The sequence below is a fragment of the Mastigoproctus giganteus genome, chromosome 4 (genome assembly GCF_048544385.1).
Source record: "Mastigoproctus giganteus isolate SK-2022 chromosome 4, ASM4854438v1, whole genome shotgun sequence".
NCBI classification, from domain to species: domain Eukaryota; kingdom Metazoa; phylum Arthropoda; class Arachnida; order Uropygi; family Thelyphonidae; genus Mastigoproctus; species Mastigoproctus giganteus.
In genome coordinates, this window is record NC_143578.1 from 58,221,646 (window position 1) to 58,235,943 (window position 14,298).

General features: G+C 38.3%; 1 protein-coding gene across 1 annotated transcript in view; it reads left to right on the top strand.

The window, feature by feature from the left end:
• Positions 1–14,298, top strand: part of LOC150086754 (dynein regulatory complex subunit 11-like) — a 77,437-nt gene that overhangs the window by 33,805 nt on the left and 29,334 nt on the right. Inside the window, exon 6 of the mRNA XM_090372245.1 lies at positions 6,462–6,533. Within this exon, the coding sequence (XP_090228371.1) occupies positions 6,462–6,533 (72 nt within the window). The remainder of the gene's footprint in view (positions 1–6,461; positions 6,534–14,298) is intronic.

Below are 14,298 nucleotides of genomic sequence, written 5' to 3' on the forward strand. Positions count from 1 at the left end.
GATGAGACATGTGGCAGAGAAAAAAAATGCATGGGATGCATATAAATTAACAGGTGACATGGAAGCCTATGATAGATATAAGCAGATCTGTAACCAAGGCCTCCGTAGCCAGGTGGGCAGGAGCAGCAGTGTGTAGCACATGCTTCTTGATTAGACCGGGGTTCGAGCCCGTGAGCCACCAAATACGGAGGATGTGGAAAGGTCAAGGAATGACCACTGCATATCCCCGGAGCAATATGGCCTTAGTTGCTAATGCTCCTAAAAACCAAATAACAACAACAACTGTAACTAAGTCACAAAGGAGGTTAGGCAGGCAAAGGCAGATTACGAGAAATCTTTGGCAAAGAATGCAAAGAAAAACAGCAAACAGTTCTTTACTTATGTAAACTCTAGAAGGAAGGGGATGAATCAGATTGGTCCACTTGATATCGATGGTTGAACTGTTGATGATCCTGCTCAGGTAGCTAACAAACTAAATGAGTATTTTGCATCTACATTCACACATGAGGAGTTATTCAGGGAGGGAAATGCCAGAGGTGAATTGAACTCTGGCAGTGATTTTGGAATAACTGAGAGCAAAGTGGAGGAGAAATTGTTGAAGATAAACATAAGAAAAGCACCTGGGGTGGATTGGATGTATCCATTTATATTAAAGTGGCAGCAAAGAAGTAAGCAAACCCTTAGCCGTAATTATGGGAGGTACCCATGGACTGGAGATGTGCAAATGTGACCCCAATTCACAAAGGACAATCGAAGGGTAACACAAGTATTTACAGACCTGTTAATTTAACTTCTGTTTCAGGGAAATTAATGGAGGCAATGGTTAAAGAAGCACTGCAGGATCATTTAGATAAGACTTCAGTTATAGCTCGGCCACAGTATGGGTTTGTTAAGGGGAAGTCTTGTCTGACCAATTTGATTGGATACTGTGATGTGGTCACAAAGGAACTGGATGCAAAGAATAATTTTGATATCATATATTTGGATCTTAGCAAGGTTTTGATATTGTTGCACATGGAAGGCTACTGTACAAATTGGAGCAGTATGGCATTAAGGTCAAATTGCTGCTATGGATAAAGGGATGCTTGAGTGGGAGAAGACAGTGAGTAGTAATCAATGGACACTGTTCTTCATGGACTAATGTTATTAGTGGTTTCCCCCAGGTTCAGTATTGGGTCCATTGTTGTTTTTTGTATATATTAATTGGTTGGTGGAACCGACTTCCATCACTTGTTGTTGAAGTTGATAGCCTAAACAAATTTAAAGCTCAACTGGACAGGTATTTCGAACGAACGGAGGGGTGAAATGGGAGTGGGTTTTTTTTTTTTTTTTTGGCTGATGCTGCATAAGCTTGCTTTCTTGCATCATATGCCTCTACTAATGCTAATGCTAATGCTAATGATATTGATGATGGTATATCAGGCTTAAAGTTTGCGTTTGCAGATGATACGAAGGTTGGCAGGGTTGTTAATGACACTATGCTGTTGCAACAGGATCTAGAAAAGTTGAGCAGATGGGCTGAGAGGTGGCAAATGAAGTTTAACATTGACAAATGTAAAGTACTACATATGGGAAGCAGTAACCCAAGAGAGAAACTTATCAACTGGGTGGTACTACACTGACAGTAGTAGAGAATGAAAAGGATCTGGGGTAATTGTGCAAGAAAATATGAAGAGTTCCGAGTAGTGCAGTCTGCAAGAGTAGCTCATGGTGTCTTCTCAATGATATACAGGAATTTTTCTAGCAGGGATAAGGAGGTGATTATCCCCTTGTATTATGCAGTACTAAAGGTGTGGCTTGACCACTGCCTTGACCACTTAGAATGAGTACAGAAAAGGGCACCAAGACTGGTGAAGAGAACAGTGGGGTGCTCTTATGAAGAAAGCTTAAGTTCTGCAAATTGACCACTGCCTTGACCACTTAGAATGAGTACAGAAAAGGGCACCAAGACTGGTGAAGGGAACAGTGGGGTGCTCTTATGAAGAAAGCTTAAGTTCTGCAAATTGCAGCTTCTGGAGGCTAGCACATGCGAGGTGATCTGATTGAATGGATTGAGCATCATTAATGCTGATGGGATTCTTCCTCTTGCTCACACTACAAACCTGAGGGGGCATAGATTCAAACTGAGGAAAGACAGGTGTAGAATAGATGTGCAGAAGTTTGCCTTTAGCATGCTCAATCCATGATGTGGATTGAGCTCAGTCCATGTGGTTGATTGCTGGAACAAACTTCCATTTGTCATTGTGAAAGTTGATAACTTAAATAAATTCTAGGTAGAACTAGACAAACATTGGATGAGTGAAATGGGAAAGTTTTTTTTTTTTTTTTTTTGGCTGATGCTGTATAAACTTGCTTTCTTGCATCATGTGCCTCTACTAATGCTAATGCTAATGTTTCATTAGTTCATCTGACATCCATTTAGACCTTGGAACAATATTTCTTAGTTGGTATGAAAAGCCTAGTAGCATTCCAAGATTAATTCTTTGAATGCTTCCCATTTAGAATTTGCTGTTGGTAACATCGTCAGTTGGTCCCACCATATAGAATTTAAAAACTGTCTCAGACCACCATAGTCACCTTTATGAAAGCAAAAACCCATCCCTTTACCCCTGATGGTGGTTACCTCTTTGAGTAAATCCCACATTGGCACACTGTGATCACTGCCACTTAGCGGTTCCTTTATCTGCAGATTCTTAGTGCATGAAGAATCAATACTGATAATCAGATCAAGAGTATGACTCCCTCTGGTTACCTCCCGAACATGCTGATCTAGAAAACAGTCATTCAATAAATCCACAAAAGTCTTGCTAGTGTGCAAGTGACCAACCCACAAGTTCCAGTCAATATCTGGGAAATTAAAATCCCCCATTACAAGACATTCTGATTTACTGGCGCATTCTATTTCTCTGTACAGTTGTTCATTATACTCAACAGAGTCATTAGGCCTATAACACATTCCTATTCTCAATTTTTCTTTCCCACTGCTTATTTCACATCAAACTGATCAACTGGCTGCACTTCCTTAGATTTTATGTGTTCCTTAACTAATAGCATAATCCCCCCCCCTCTTCCTATCCTGTCTATCCTTTCTGTACACACTGTACTCCCCAAATTCCAATTTTTATATCTGTGTGACACCATGTCTCTGATATTCTAACAATATCTGCCTTTGATGTTTTGACCAACATCTCAAATTCATTAAATTTATTTATTAAACTCCTAGCATTGGTGTACATGCAAGTATACATGCACCTGTTCTTATTCTTATCTATCCTAACATGGCCCATGTATTTACTTGTTCCACTATGACTTGCAACAGTTTCTGAAATCCCTCCTCACCTTGTTTCCCTGGCTGCTGCACATTTGAATAGAAGCAGTGCAAGAACCACTTTCACTTCTGCCAGTGGCTATTGTATCTAAGCTAGCAGGTTACCAACCCACCTAACACTGCCTCGATAGCAATAGCAAATATTCTTGCACCTTTTCTATTTAAGTGTATCCCATCCCTGTAGAAGAAGTCGCACATGGTAACAAGCCCAGAGCAGGCTAAGAAAAATTCTACCCCACAATGTCCTGAACAGCCCAAAATCTCTTTCCGTTAAGAACAGTTTTCACCTCGGGAAAAAGGAAATCCACTGGTGTTAGACTGGGAGAGAGGGTGAATGGTTTATCAGAACAGTGAAACGTTTCATCTTTGCAACAAATGTGGAACAGGCACGGGCATTGCCATGCAACAAGAACCAGCTACTTTCTCTTGAAATTGCAGCCTCACCACGGAATTGAGCTTCAATAGTTTTTGAATCAGCTATATATAGAACACAGCATTGACTCCCTCCTCTTCAGGTACAAATTCCTTGTGGATCACACCCTGTTTGTTAAAAAATATAATCAGCATCATTTTGATCCTGGACTTCTACAAACAAAACATTTTAGGCCTTTTGAGAAACCTTGTCCTGCTCAATCAGTTTCAACTTCTTGAAAATCTGCTACCAATTCCTTAAATGCCGATCTTCAGGTAATTCTCCAGTGGGGCAAAGACAACTTAGTTGATTTCAAACCTTCTAAAACTCAGTCTTATCTTATATCTCGCAAAAAGGATTCTTCTGCTCCTATGCTTATCTTTAGTGACACTCCGATTTCTAGGCAAAATGATATATCTCTTTTGGGGATTACCCTGACTTGTAATCTCTCTTGGCACAAGCACATTACAAATATTGCTTCCTCTGCATCTAAAAAACTTGGTTTTCTCTTTCGCTCTCAGCGTTACTTTTCTTCCAAACAGCTGCTCACTCTGTATAAATCGCAAATTCGCCCTGCCATGGAATATTGTTCCCACATCTGGGGTGGTGCTCCCAAAACCTCACTCAGGCTTCTTGATTCCATTCAGAAGAGGGCAGTTAGGTTAATTAATGATTCATCTCTAACAGAGTCTCTCCACTCGCTTTCTCATAGACATACTGTTTCTGCTGCATGCCTCTTCTACAGATACTTCCATGGGCACTGTTCTTCTGAATTGGCTGCTATAATTCCTGCTCTCTCTTTCAAAACAGTCCGAACACGTGCCGCCACCAGCCAACATCCATTTACTGTCCAACTTCAAACCCACAGATCCAACTTTTCATCTTCCTCATTTATTCATTCAACTGCCGTTTTCTGGAACAACCTTCCTTCATACATATTTCCTGAAAATTACAATCTACAGAAGTTCAAGTCCAATGTCAACAAATATCTTCTTTCGTCTTCTCAACCTCCAACCCAAGCACGGTACTGAGTACTATAGGTTCTAATACCTCTCGTGTTTGGGGTTCACATTAAAAAAAAAAAAAAGAATTTGATGAATTGATTACTTATTTATATCCAGCTTATCAGCCTTATTCATATCCAATTTATCAGCCATTATGATCTCTTGTCACAATTATCCAAACTTTTGTAACTGTCCTTACTTTGAGAGGTCGACGAATGCCCGCTTCTTGGGTTATCATGAATTTTCACATCTGTCTTTGAACTGCTTATTCCATTCAAACACACTAGTAAATTTCTGTTGCAAATTTTCCTAGATTAAAGTAAAATCTGATATTTGTTCATTGCACTGTTGCAAAATCGCGACATAGAAGGTTAATGCTACTAATGAAACTAGTTGTTACTTGCAACCTGTCAGCTTACTGAACAGTCTCTGTTGGAGGAAATTTGAACTACTACATATCCCTTCCATTTATTTTTAGACTCATTTGATATGACTGCAACAGCATCAGTTTAGAAACTTTACTACTAGACCTCATGTGTATCATTAAAAATGATTTTGAAAGTAGGGTAAGTGACAGCAGTTTGTAGCTTTTATGGAACCTATCTTTGAACTATTCTATGAAAATATGCATGCTACAGCATACATTTCTACTGTGCTCTGTTTTTTTTTTTGAACATACCTTGCATTATAGCAGGATGTTCTGTAATTTGAAGAAACAAAGAAAGTCTTTGTTGTTGAATTCAGCAAGAGAACAGTGTAACAACTGATGATAATATTGATTTCAGGTAGTTCATGATTAGCTATTACGAATACTTTCAAAGATAACCATAATCCAACCTTTTATTTCATCATTTAAGAGGTTGAACATGCCTGAAATGTAATGTACTGTGTAGAATTACTAACTTGTTTTTCTGTGTTTGACCTGTTTCTAGTAAATGAATACCCAGTAACTTATTACGATGAGATTAATATCGATCTTTCCCTGTTTTATTCAGGATTTAGAAGGTTAAGAAAGTTAAAAAACTTTCTTAACTTTAAAAACTTAGCTTTTCTTTAAAAGCTAAGCTGTCCAATCGTGCAAACTTTCATCTTTCATACTAGGTATTGCACTATTTTGAATGAAAACAAATAACTCCTTGTTCAGAATAGCAACTCAGTACTTTGTATTTTGAACAGTGTTTTGATGCACTTTGAACATTGATTTTGTCTTTTTTTGGAAAAGAAAAAAAAAATTAAATCAATTTGAAATAAAGATGATTGTGCATTCCTCATTATTTTACCATTATTTTAATTTAAAAATTTTAAATTAAATAAATTTTAATAAAGTTAGTCCTCAAAAAAAGTGTTACATGAATGGGTATGTGGTTTATTTCGTGTACACATCCTACTTATGTGAGGGATTTGATTTTTTTACTTCCATAGTTCTCAAATTCTAATACAATTAATGAAGATCAAAAAGTCAAACCTTTGACAAAATGAATACTAAAGGTCATATAGCCATAACTCTAATAGGTATTTTAATTATTTATTTATTTTATTTTATTTTTTATTTTTTGGATGCAAAATATAAAACAGCACACATTCTAGGCTTTCAAGTTGAGCTTCAGTTTAATTAAATGAAGTTTGTTATTGTCAATTCTCACATGGAATTTAATTTTCTCTGTAAGTAAAGATTCTTTATAAACCAAGTTTATATTTTTTATATTTAATGTTTCAGATGTGGAGGGGAATACTTGCTCGCCGACAAGTTGAAAAAGATAGAGATGATGAATTAAGACTGCTCGGAATGGTAAACTTTTTTTTTTTATTTGCTAGTTTCTCACTATATTCCCTATAAGTTCACCACATTATATTTACTTCTAAACATTCTCAATAACGAATGCCATAATAATCTTTAACAAAACAACAATATTAAAAAAAAGGAAAAACTGAACAACAAATGAGGTTAAAAATTACTAAGAACCAAACTATCCACTCTCTCTCTCTCTCTCCCCCTCCCTCCCCCCTCTCCCCCTCTCTCAGGGTAACTAGGGAATTTTTTTTAGCTGGTGCTCTCTCTCTTAGGCACCTCTGTAGCCAGGTGGGCAGAAGCAGCAGTGTGTAGCACACGCTTCTTGATTAGACGGGGTTCGAGCCTGTGACTGCAAAATACAGAGGATGCGGAAAGGTCAGGGAATGATCACTGCATATTAGCATTAGCATTTGCATTAGTAGAGGCATATGATGCAAGAAAGCAAGCTTATACAGCATCAGCCAAAAAAAAAAAAAAAAAAAAAACCCAACTTCCACTTCACCCTTCCGTTCGTTCGAAATACCTGTCCAGCTGAGCCTTAAATTTATTTAGGCTATCAACTTCCACAACAAGGGATGGAAGTCTGTTCCACCAACCAACTACCCGCTGGCTAAAGGCAAATTTCCGCACATCTCTCCTACATCGGTCTTTCCTCATTTTGAATTTATGCCCTCTCAGGTGATTATTCTGAGCAAGAGGCAGAATCCCATCAGCATTCAGCATACTCAAACCATTCAAGGCTTTATACACCTCTATCAGATCACCTCACCGATGCCTAGTCTCCAGACACTGTAATTTCAAAACTTAAGCCTTTCTTAATATGAGCAACCCTTTTTCCCTTCACTAACCTTGTTGCCCTTTTCTGTACTCATTCCAGCAGCTCTATTTCCTTCTTGAAATGAGGCCTCCAGACCTGTATACAGTACTCAAGGTGTGGCCTGACCATTGCCTTATACAAGGGAATAATCACCTCCTTATCCCTGCTAGAAAAATTCCTGTATATCATTGACAAGACACCATGAGCTACTCTTGCAGCCCATCTGCACTGCTCAGAGAACTTCATATCTGCCTGAACAATTACCCCCAGGTCCTTTTCATTCTCTACCACTGTCAGTGCAGTACCACAGAGTTGATACGTTGCTCTGGGGTTGCTGCTTCCCATATGTAGTACTTTACATTTGTCAATGTTAAACTTCATTTGCCACCTCTCAGCCCATCTGCTCAATCTTTCCAGATCCTGTTGCAGCAGCATAGCATCAGTAATGTCCTTAACAACCCTGCCAACCTTTGTATCATCTGCAAACTTGGACATTAAGCTTGATATACCGTCATCAATATTATTTATAAATACAGAAAACAATAATGAACCCAATACTGAACCCTGAGGGTCTCCACTAATAACATTAGTCCACGATGAGCAGTGTCTATTGATTACCACTCTCTGTCTTCTCCCTCTCAACCACCCCTTTATCCATAGCAGCAATTTGCCTCCAATGCCACACTGCTCCAATTTTGCAGCAGTCTTCCATGTGCTCCAATCTTCCATGTGCAACAGTATCAAAAGGCTTTCTAAGATCTAAGTATATAATATCAAAGTTATTCCCTTCATCCAGTTCTTTTGTGACTGCATCATAGTATCCAATCAAATTGGTCAGGCAAGACTTTCCCTTAACAAAACCATGCTGTGTCCAAGCTATAACTGAAGTCTTGTCTAGATGATCCTGCAGTGCTTCTTTAACCAGTGCCTCCATTAATTTTCCTGGAAAAGAAGTCAAACTCACAGATCTATAATTACTTGTGTCAGCCTTTGATCCTCCTTTGTGAATTGGGGTCACATTTGCACATCTCCAGTCTATGGGTACCTCCCCTGAGTCCAAGGAAGCTCTCATAATTATGGCTAAGGGTTTGCTTACTTCCTTTGCTGCCTCCTTTAATATAACTGGATAGATCCCATCCACTCCAGGTGCCCTTCTTGTGTTTATCTTCTTAAATTTCTCCTCCACTTTACTCTCAGTTATTACAAAATTATCCAGCTTACTGCCAGAGTTGAATACACCTCTAGCATTCCCCTCGCTGAATAACTCCTCATGTTTGAATGCAGATGCAAAATACTCGTTCAGTTTGTTAGCCACCTGAGCAGGACCCTCAACTGTTGAACCATCAATATCCAGTGGACCAATCTGATTCATCCCCTTCCTTCTAGAGTTTACATAAGTAAAGAACTCTTTGCTGTTTTTCTTTGCATCCTTTGCCAAAGATTTCTCATAATCTGCCTTCGCCTGCCTAACCTCCTTTGTAACTTGGTTACAGATCAACTTATATCTATCATAGGCTTCTTGTTATTGTTATTTGTTTTTTTTTTAGGAGCATTAGCAACTAAGGCCATTTTGCTCCGGGGATATGTGGTGGTCATTCCCTGACCTTTCTACATCCTCCGTATTTGGTGGGCGCGGGCTCGAACCCAGGTCTAATCAAGAAGCGCATGCTACGCACTGCTGCTCTTGCCGACCTGGCTATGGAGGCACCTCACAGGCTTCTATGTCACATGTTAATTTATATGTATCCCATACATTTTTCTTCTCTGCCATATGTCTCATTAGTTCATCTGACATCCATTTAGGCCTAAACCTTGAACAATATTTCTTAGTTGGTATGTAAAGCCAATTGCTTCCCATTTTGAATTTGCGGTCGATAACTTCATAAGTTGGTCCCACTGTATAGAATTTAAATACTATCTCAGACCATCGTAGTCGCCTTTATGAAAGCAAAAACCCTTCCCTTTACCCTGATGGTAGTTACCTCTTTGTGTAAATCCCACTTCAGCACACTGTGATCACTGCCACCTAGTGGTTCCTTTATCTGAAGATTCTTAATGCATGAAGGATCACCATTGATAATCAAATCAAGAGTATTACTCCCTCTAGTTGCCTCCCGAACATGCTGATGTAGAAAACAATCATCCAATAAATCCACAAAAGCCTTGCTAGTGTGTGAGTGACCAATCCACAAATTCCAGTCAATATCTGGGAAATTAAAATCCCCCATTATAAGACACTGATTTACTGGCCCACTGTATTTCCCTGTTCAGTTTCTTATTATACTCATCAGAGTCATTAGGCCTATAGCACACTCCTACTCTAAAATTTTGATCTCCCAATGTTTATGTAACACCAAACTGACTCGACACTGCACTGTCCAGCGATGTTGACTGGCTTCATTTCCTTGGATTTTATGTTGCTCCGGGATATCCGTGGAGCAATATGGCCTTATTTGCTAATGCTCCTAAAAAAACCAAATGACTATAACAACTCTCTCTCTCTCTCTCTCTCTCTCTCTCTCTCTCTCTCTCTCTCTCTCTTTGTGTATATAGATATATCGAAATTTGTAACAATGGTGGACAGTTCAATCCTTGGAAGTTCTCCCTTTAAATCTGTGACCACCAGGTTCTATTTTATTGATGTTTACAACTCTAAATATTTTCAACTTTAATGATGTATCAAGTATCAAACCATGTACTGATCCAAATAAAACTCTGATCCAATAAAAATTAAGCATATCAGATGTGCAAATCTGAAGTCTCCGAGGCATGTGACAGTCACAGATATTACAGACCACAGTTTGCTGCATGGAGGAATGAATGGAACTAATGCTGATGGAACAGATTTTCATGGCCCATTTGTGAGCCAACTTTGTTTATAACAGAATGGCCTGTGAAATCTAGTCATTCTGCTACAAGCAAATCTTCTTGTACCTTCAGTAAGTGTAAAGTGTGTTGTTGTCATGCAGTACCAGGGGTTTCCACCATCTCTGTGTTGCCTTCATTGTGGGTGAGCCAGTTCGCTATGAAATGCCAGAGATTTAAAAGTGTGTGGGAGTTGTTCATGTGTAGTGTTGTGTACCATTGTTCATCTGGTTATATAGGTTATTTAGCCATTGGGCCCCTGCTGAGACCCAACATTGCACCACTTATGCCCCGTAGAGATAGACCAGGAACCCAGTAGTCTGTTTCACTCTGGCAGGTCCTGCCACTTAATTTCCTGAGATTTCGGTGACTAAGACCTTTAAAAAAAAAAAAAAAAAAAAAAAAAAGAGAGAGAGAGAGAGAGAGAGAGAGAGAGAGAGAGAGAGAGAAAAAAAGACACATCAACATAGGGGTAGAATCACTTGTTTATGGGCATAAGGTAATAGTAATAGTATTGTAGTCTTGGCATGTGATGCAAGGAATCAAGCGTATGAACTTATGTAGCATCAGCCAAAAAAAAAAATAATAAATAAAAAATAAAAAGTCACACAACCATTCCCTCTAAATGTTTGTCCAGTTCCTCCTTAAATTTATTTAGCCTATCAACTTTCACAACAACAGATGGAAGTTTGTTTTAGCAGTTAACCACCCGCTGGCTAAAGGCAAATTTCCGCATATCTATTCTACAGCTCTTTCCTCAATTTGAATTTATACCCCCTTAGGTTCATAATCTGAACAAGCGGAAGAATCCCATTAGAATTCAGCATGCTCAACCCATTCAAGGCCTTATACACCTCAATCAGATCACTTCGCAAGTGCCTAGTTTCCAGCCGCTGCAATTTGCAGAAGTTAAGCCTCTCTTGGTAAGAGGATCCATTCATTCCCCTCACCAATTTTGTTGCCCTTCTCTGTACATGCTCAAGCAAATCTACATCCTTCGTAAAATGAGACCTCCAGACCTGTATGCAGTACTCAAGGCATGACCTAACCATTGCCTTATACAGAGGGATAATCACCTCCTTTTCCCTGCTAGCAAAATTCCTGTATATCATTGACAAAACCCCATGACCTGCTCTGGCAGCCTGTCTGTATTGCTTAGAAAACTTCATATCTGACTGCACAATTACTCCCAGGTCTTTTTCATTTTCTACCACCCTAAGTGTAGTACCACACAGTTGGTACGTTCGTCTGGGGTTACTTCTACCCATATGCAGTACTTTGTATTTGTCAATGCTAAATTTCAGTTGCTACTTCTCAGCCCCTCTTCCCAAATTTTCTAGATCCTGTTGCAGTAGCACACTGCCATTACTGTCATTAACAACCCTGCCAACCTTTGTGTCATTTTCAAACTTCGACACTAAGCCTGATATACCTTCATCAATATCACTGATAAATATACAAAACAACAGTGGACCCAACACCGAACCTTGTGGGACTCCACTAATAATATTATTCCACAAAGAGCAGCACCCATTGATTACCACCCTTTCTCTTCTCCCACTCAACCATCCTTTTATCCATTGTAGCAACTTACCCTTAATACCATTCTGCTCAAATTTGTACAGTAGTCTTCCATGTGCAACAGTGTCAAAATCTTTCCTGAAATTCAAGTACACCTAATTCTGTTTTTGCACGAACTTTTTTTACACGAATTTGATTTAACACGATTTCAATTAATTTTTTTTGCCTAAATTCTAAGAAATTTTTTTTTTTAATTTGTGGCATATTAGTATCATTTCTATTTTACACGCACCAATAGATTGGATAACAGCTAGTGTGCGCGTTTTGAAACGCGTGCTTTTGTTTACCAATGTGTACGTCTAGATATCTATGAATCGTCAACGTTTTTACTGAATTTGGTGCACATCTACGGTATTTGTGCATTGTATCTTCGGAAGACATTTAGTAGTACGCTCTATTTCAAAGTGAAAGAATCTTTAGTGAAATTTGTGCACATAAAAATTTATTAATTTTGCCGATAGTCAATAAATTGTAAGTTTACAAATTTTTCATACCTTTTTTTATTAATTATAACTGAGATATTTTTCGGTAGCCCTTATATAATGTCGAATAATTCGCCTATTACCAAAATGAAAAGGAAAGCGATTTCTTTGGAACTTAAAATTCAAATTTTAGATCGTCTTGCAACTGGACAAGGGGCTACGTCTGGAGGAAAGCATTTTGGTGTACATGAAGCTACCGTAAGAACTATTAAGAAAAATGAAGCTGCAATTAGGAAGTCGGTATGTTCTGGAACAAAAGTAAGTGTTAATTCATCATCGTATACAAGAGATATTGTTAAGGAAAAAATGGAAAAGGCTCTGATAATATGGATAGAAGACCAGTCACAAAAAAAAAGTACCAGTAGATGGAAATGCCATCAAGCAAATAGCACTAAGAATTTACAGACAGATTAAAGAAAAGGAGCCAAGCACTTCATCTCAATTAAACAGAAAGTATAAATTTTCTGCGAGTACAGGTTGGATGACAGGGTTTCTTAAAAGGAATACTCTTCATAATATAAAAATTAAAGGTGAAACTACATCTGCAGATGAATCGGCTGCTAAAGTATTCCCGCAGGAACTTGCAAAAATTATTGAAGATGGAGGATACACTCCTGATCAAGTGTGGAATGCAGATGAAACTGGTTTCTTCTGGAAACGAATGCCGAACAGAACGTATGTAGCCAAATTGCAGAAAACTGCTGGTGGTTTTAAGGTAGCTAAGGATCGTGTGACCTTATTATTTTCCTCTAACGCTTCAGGAGATCGTATGTTGAAAACACTGCTGGTAAATCGAGCCCTAAACCCACGTTCAATGAAAGGTGTAGATATCAATAAACTTCCTGTTCACTGGATGGCAAACAAGAAGGCCTGGGTGACTACTGCTATCTTTATAGAATGGTTCAACAAATGTTTCGTCCCAGAAGTCAGATGTTATATGAATTTGAAAGGTCTCGAATTTAAAGTTCTTCTGATTCTTGATAATGCACCCAGCCATCCTGTCTTGGAACACCCAAACGTACAAATTTTATTTCTACCACCTAATACTACATCTTTGATACAACCGGTAGACCAAGGTATAATTGCGACAATTAAAACATACTACGTAAAACGAACATTCCAACACGTTTTGGACAAACTGAATGATGAAACACTAACAGTCATTGATGTGTGAAAGAAATTCTCAATTATGGATTGTATCAATCAAGTTGGATTAGCGTTAACTGAATTAAAACCAGCAACTTTAAATGCGTGTTGGAAAGCGGTTTGGCCACAATGTGTAAAAAGCAAAGATCCCATCATCCTTAATACGACTGCATTTCCCAACATCATTACAATGGCACACAAAATTGGTGGAGAAGGATTCGATGATCTATCGTTTGAAGATATTGATGAATTGTTAACCGACAAAGCCCTAAGCGAAGATGAAATATTAGAGATTGTCCTTGGGACTCCTTATCCCACAGAACATAGTGATAATGAAGAAAATGATCCTGTTCTAAATGCAGATTTAATAAAAGAAGGTCTGGAACTGGCCAGAAAATTAGGTAATCATTTTGTCAAACATGACCCTAATGAGGAACGCGCTGAGAAGTTTCAACTTGAACTGAAATTGTTGACAGCCTCTTACAGAGAATTATATAACGGCCTAACCAAAACACGAACACAACGATTAATAACTGAATTCGTTCGTAAAACCGGTGAAACATCAGCACCAGAGGAGACTCGTGCTGATTTTGCTCAAGAGATCACAGAAAGAATTTCATTAATAGAGGAAGAAGACGATGTCCACAACATTTCTAGTGATATTCCAGTCGTACGCAAACGTATGTGCCGTTTATTATCAGAAAGTGAAAATGAATAAAATTTTGTTATGTGTAAAACAGATTTTTTTTGTTCATGAAGAATTCATTTCATATGCATACAAATTTACTTTAATACATTTTCATTACATATTATTACATGTGTATTTTGTTGAAATAAAATAATAAGCTTAAAACGAATATTTTTGTGTTTT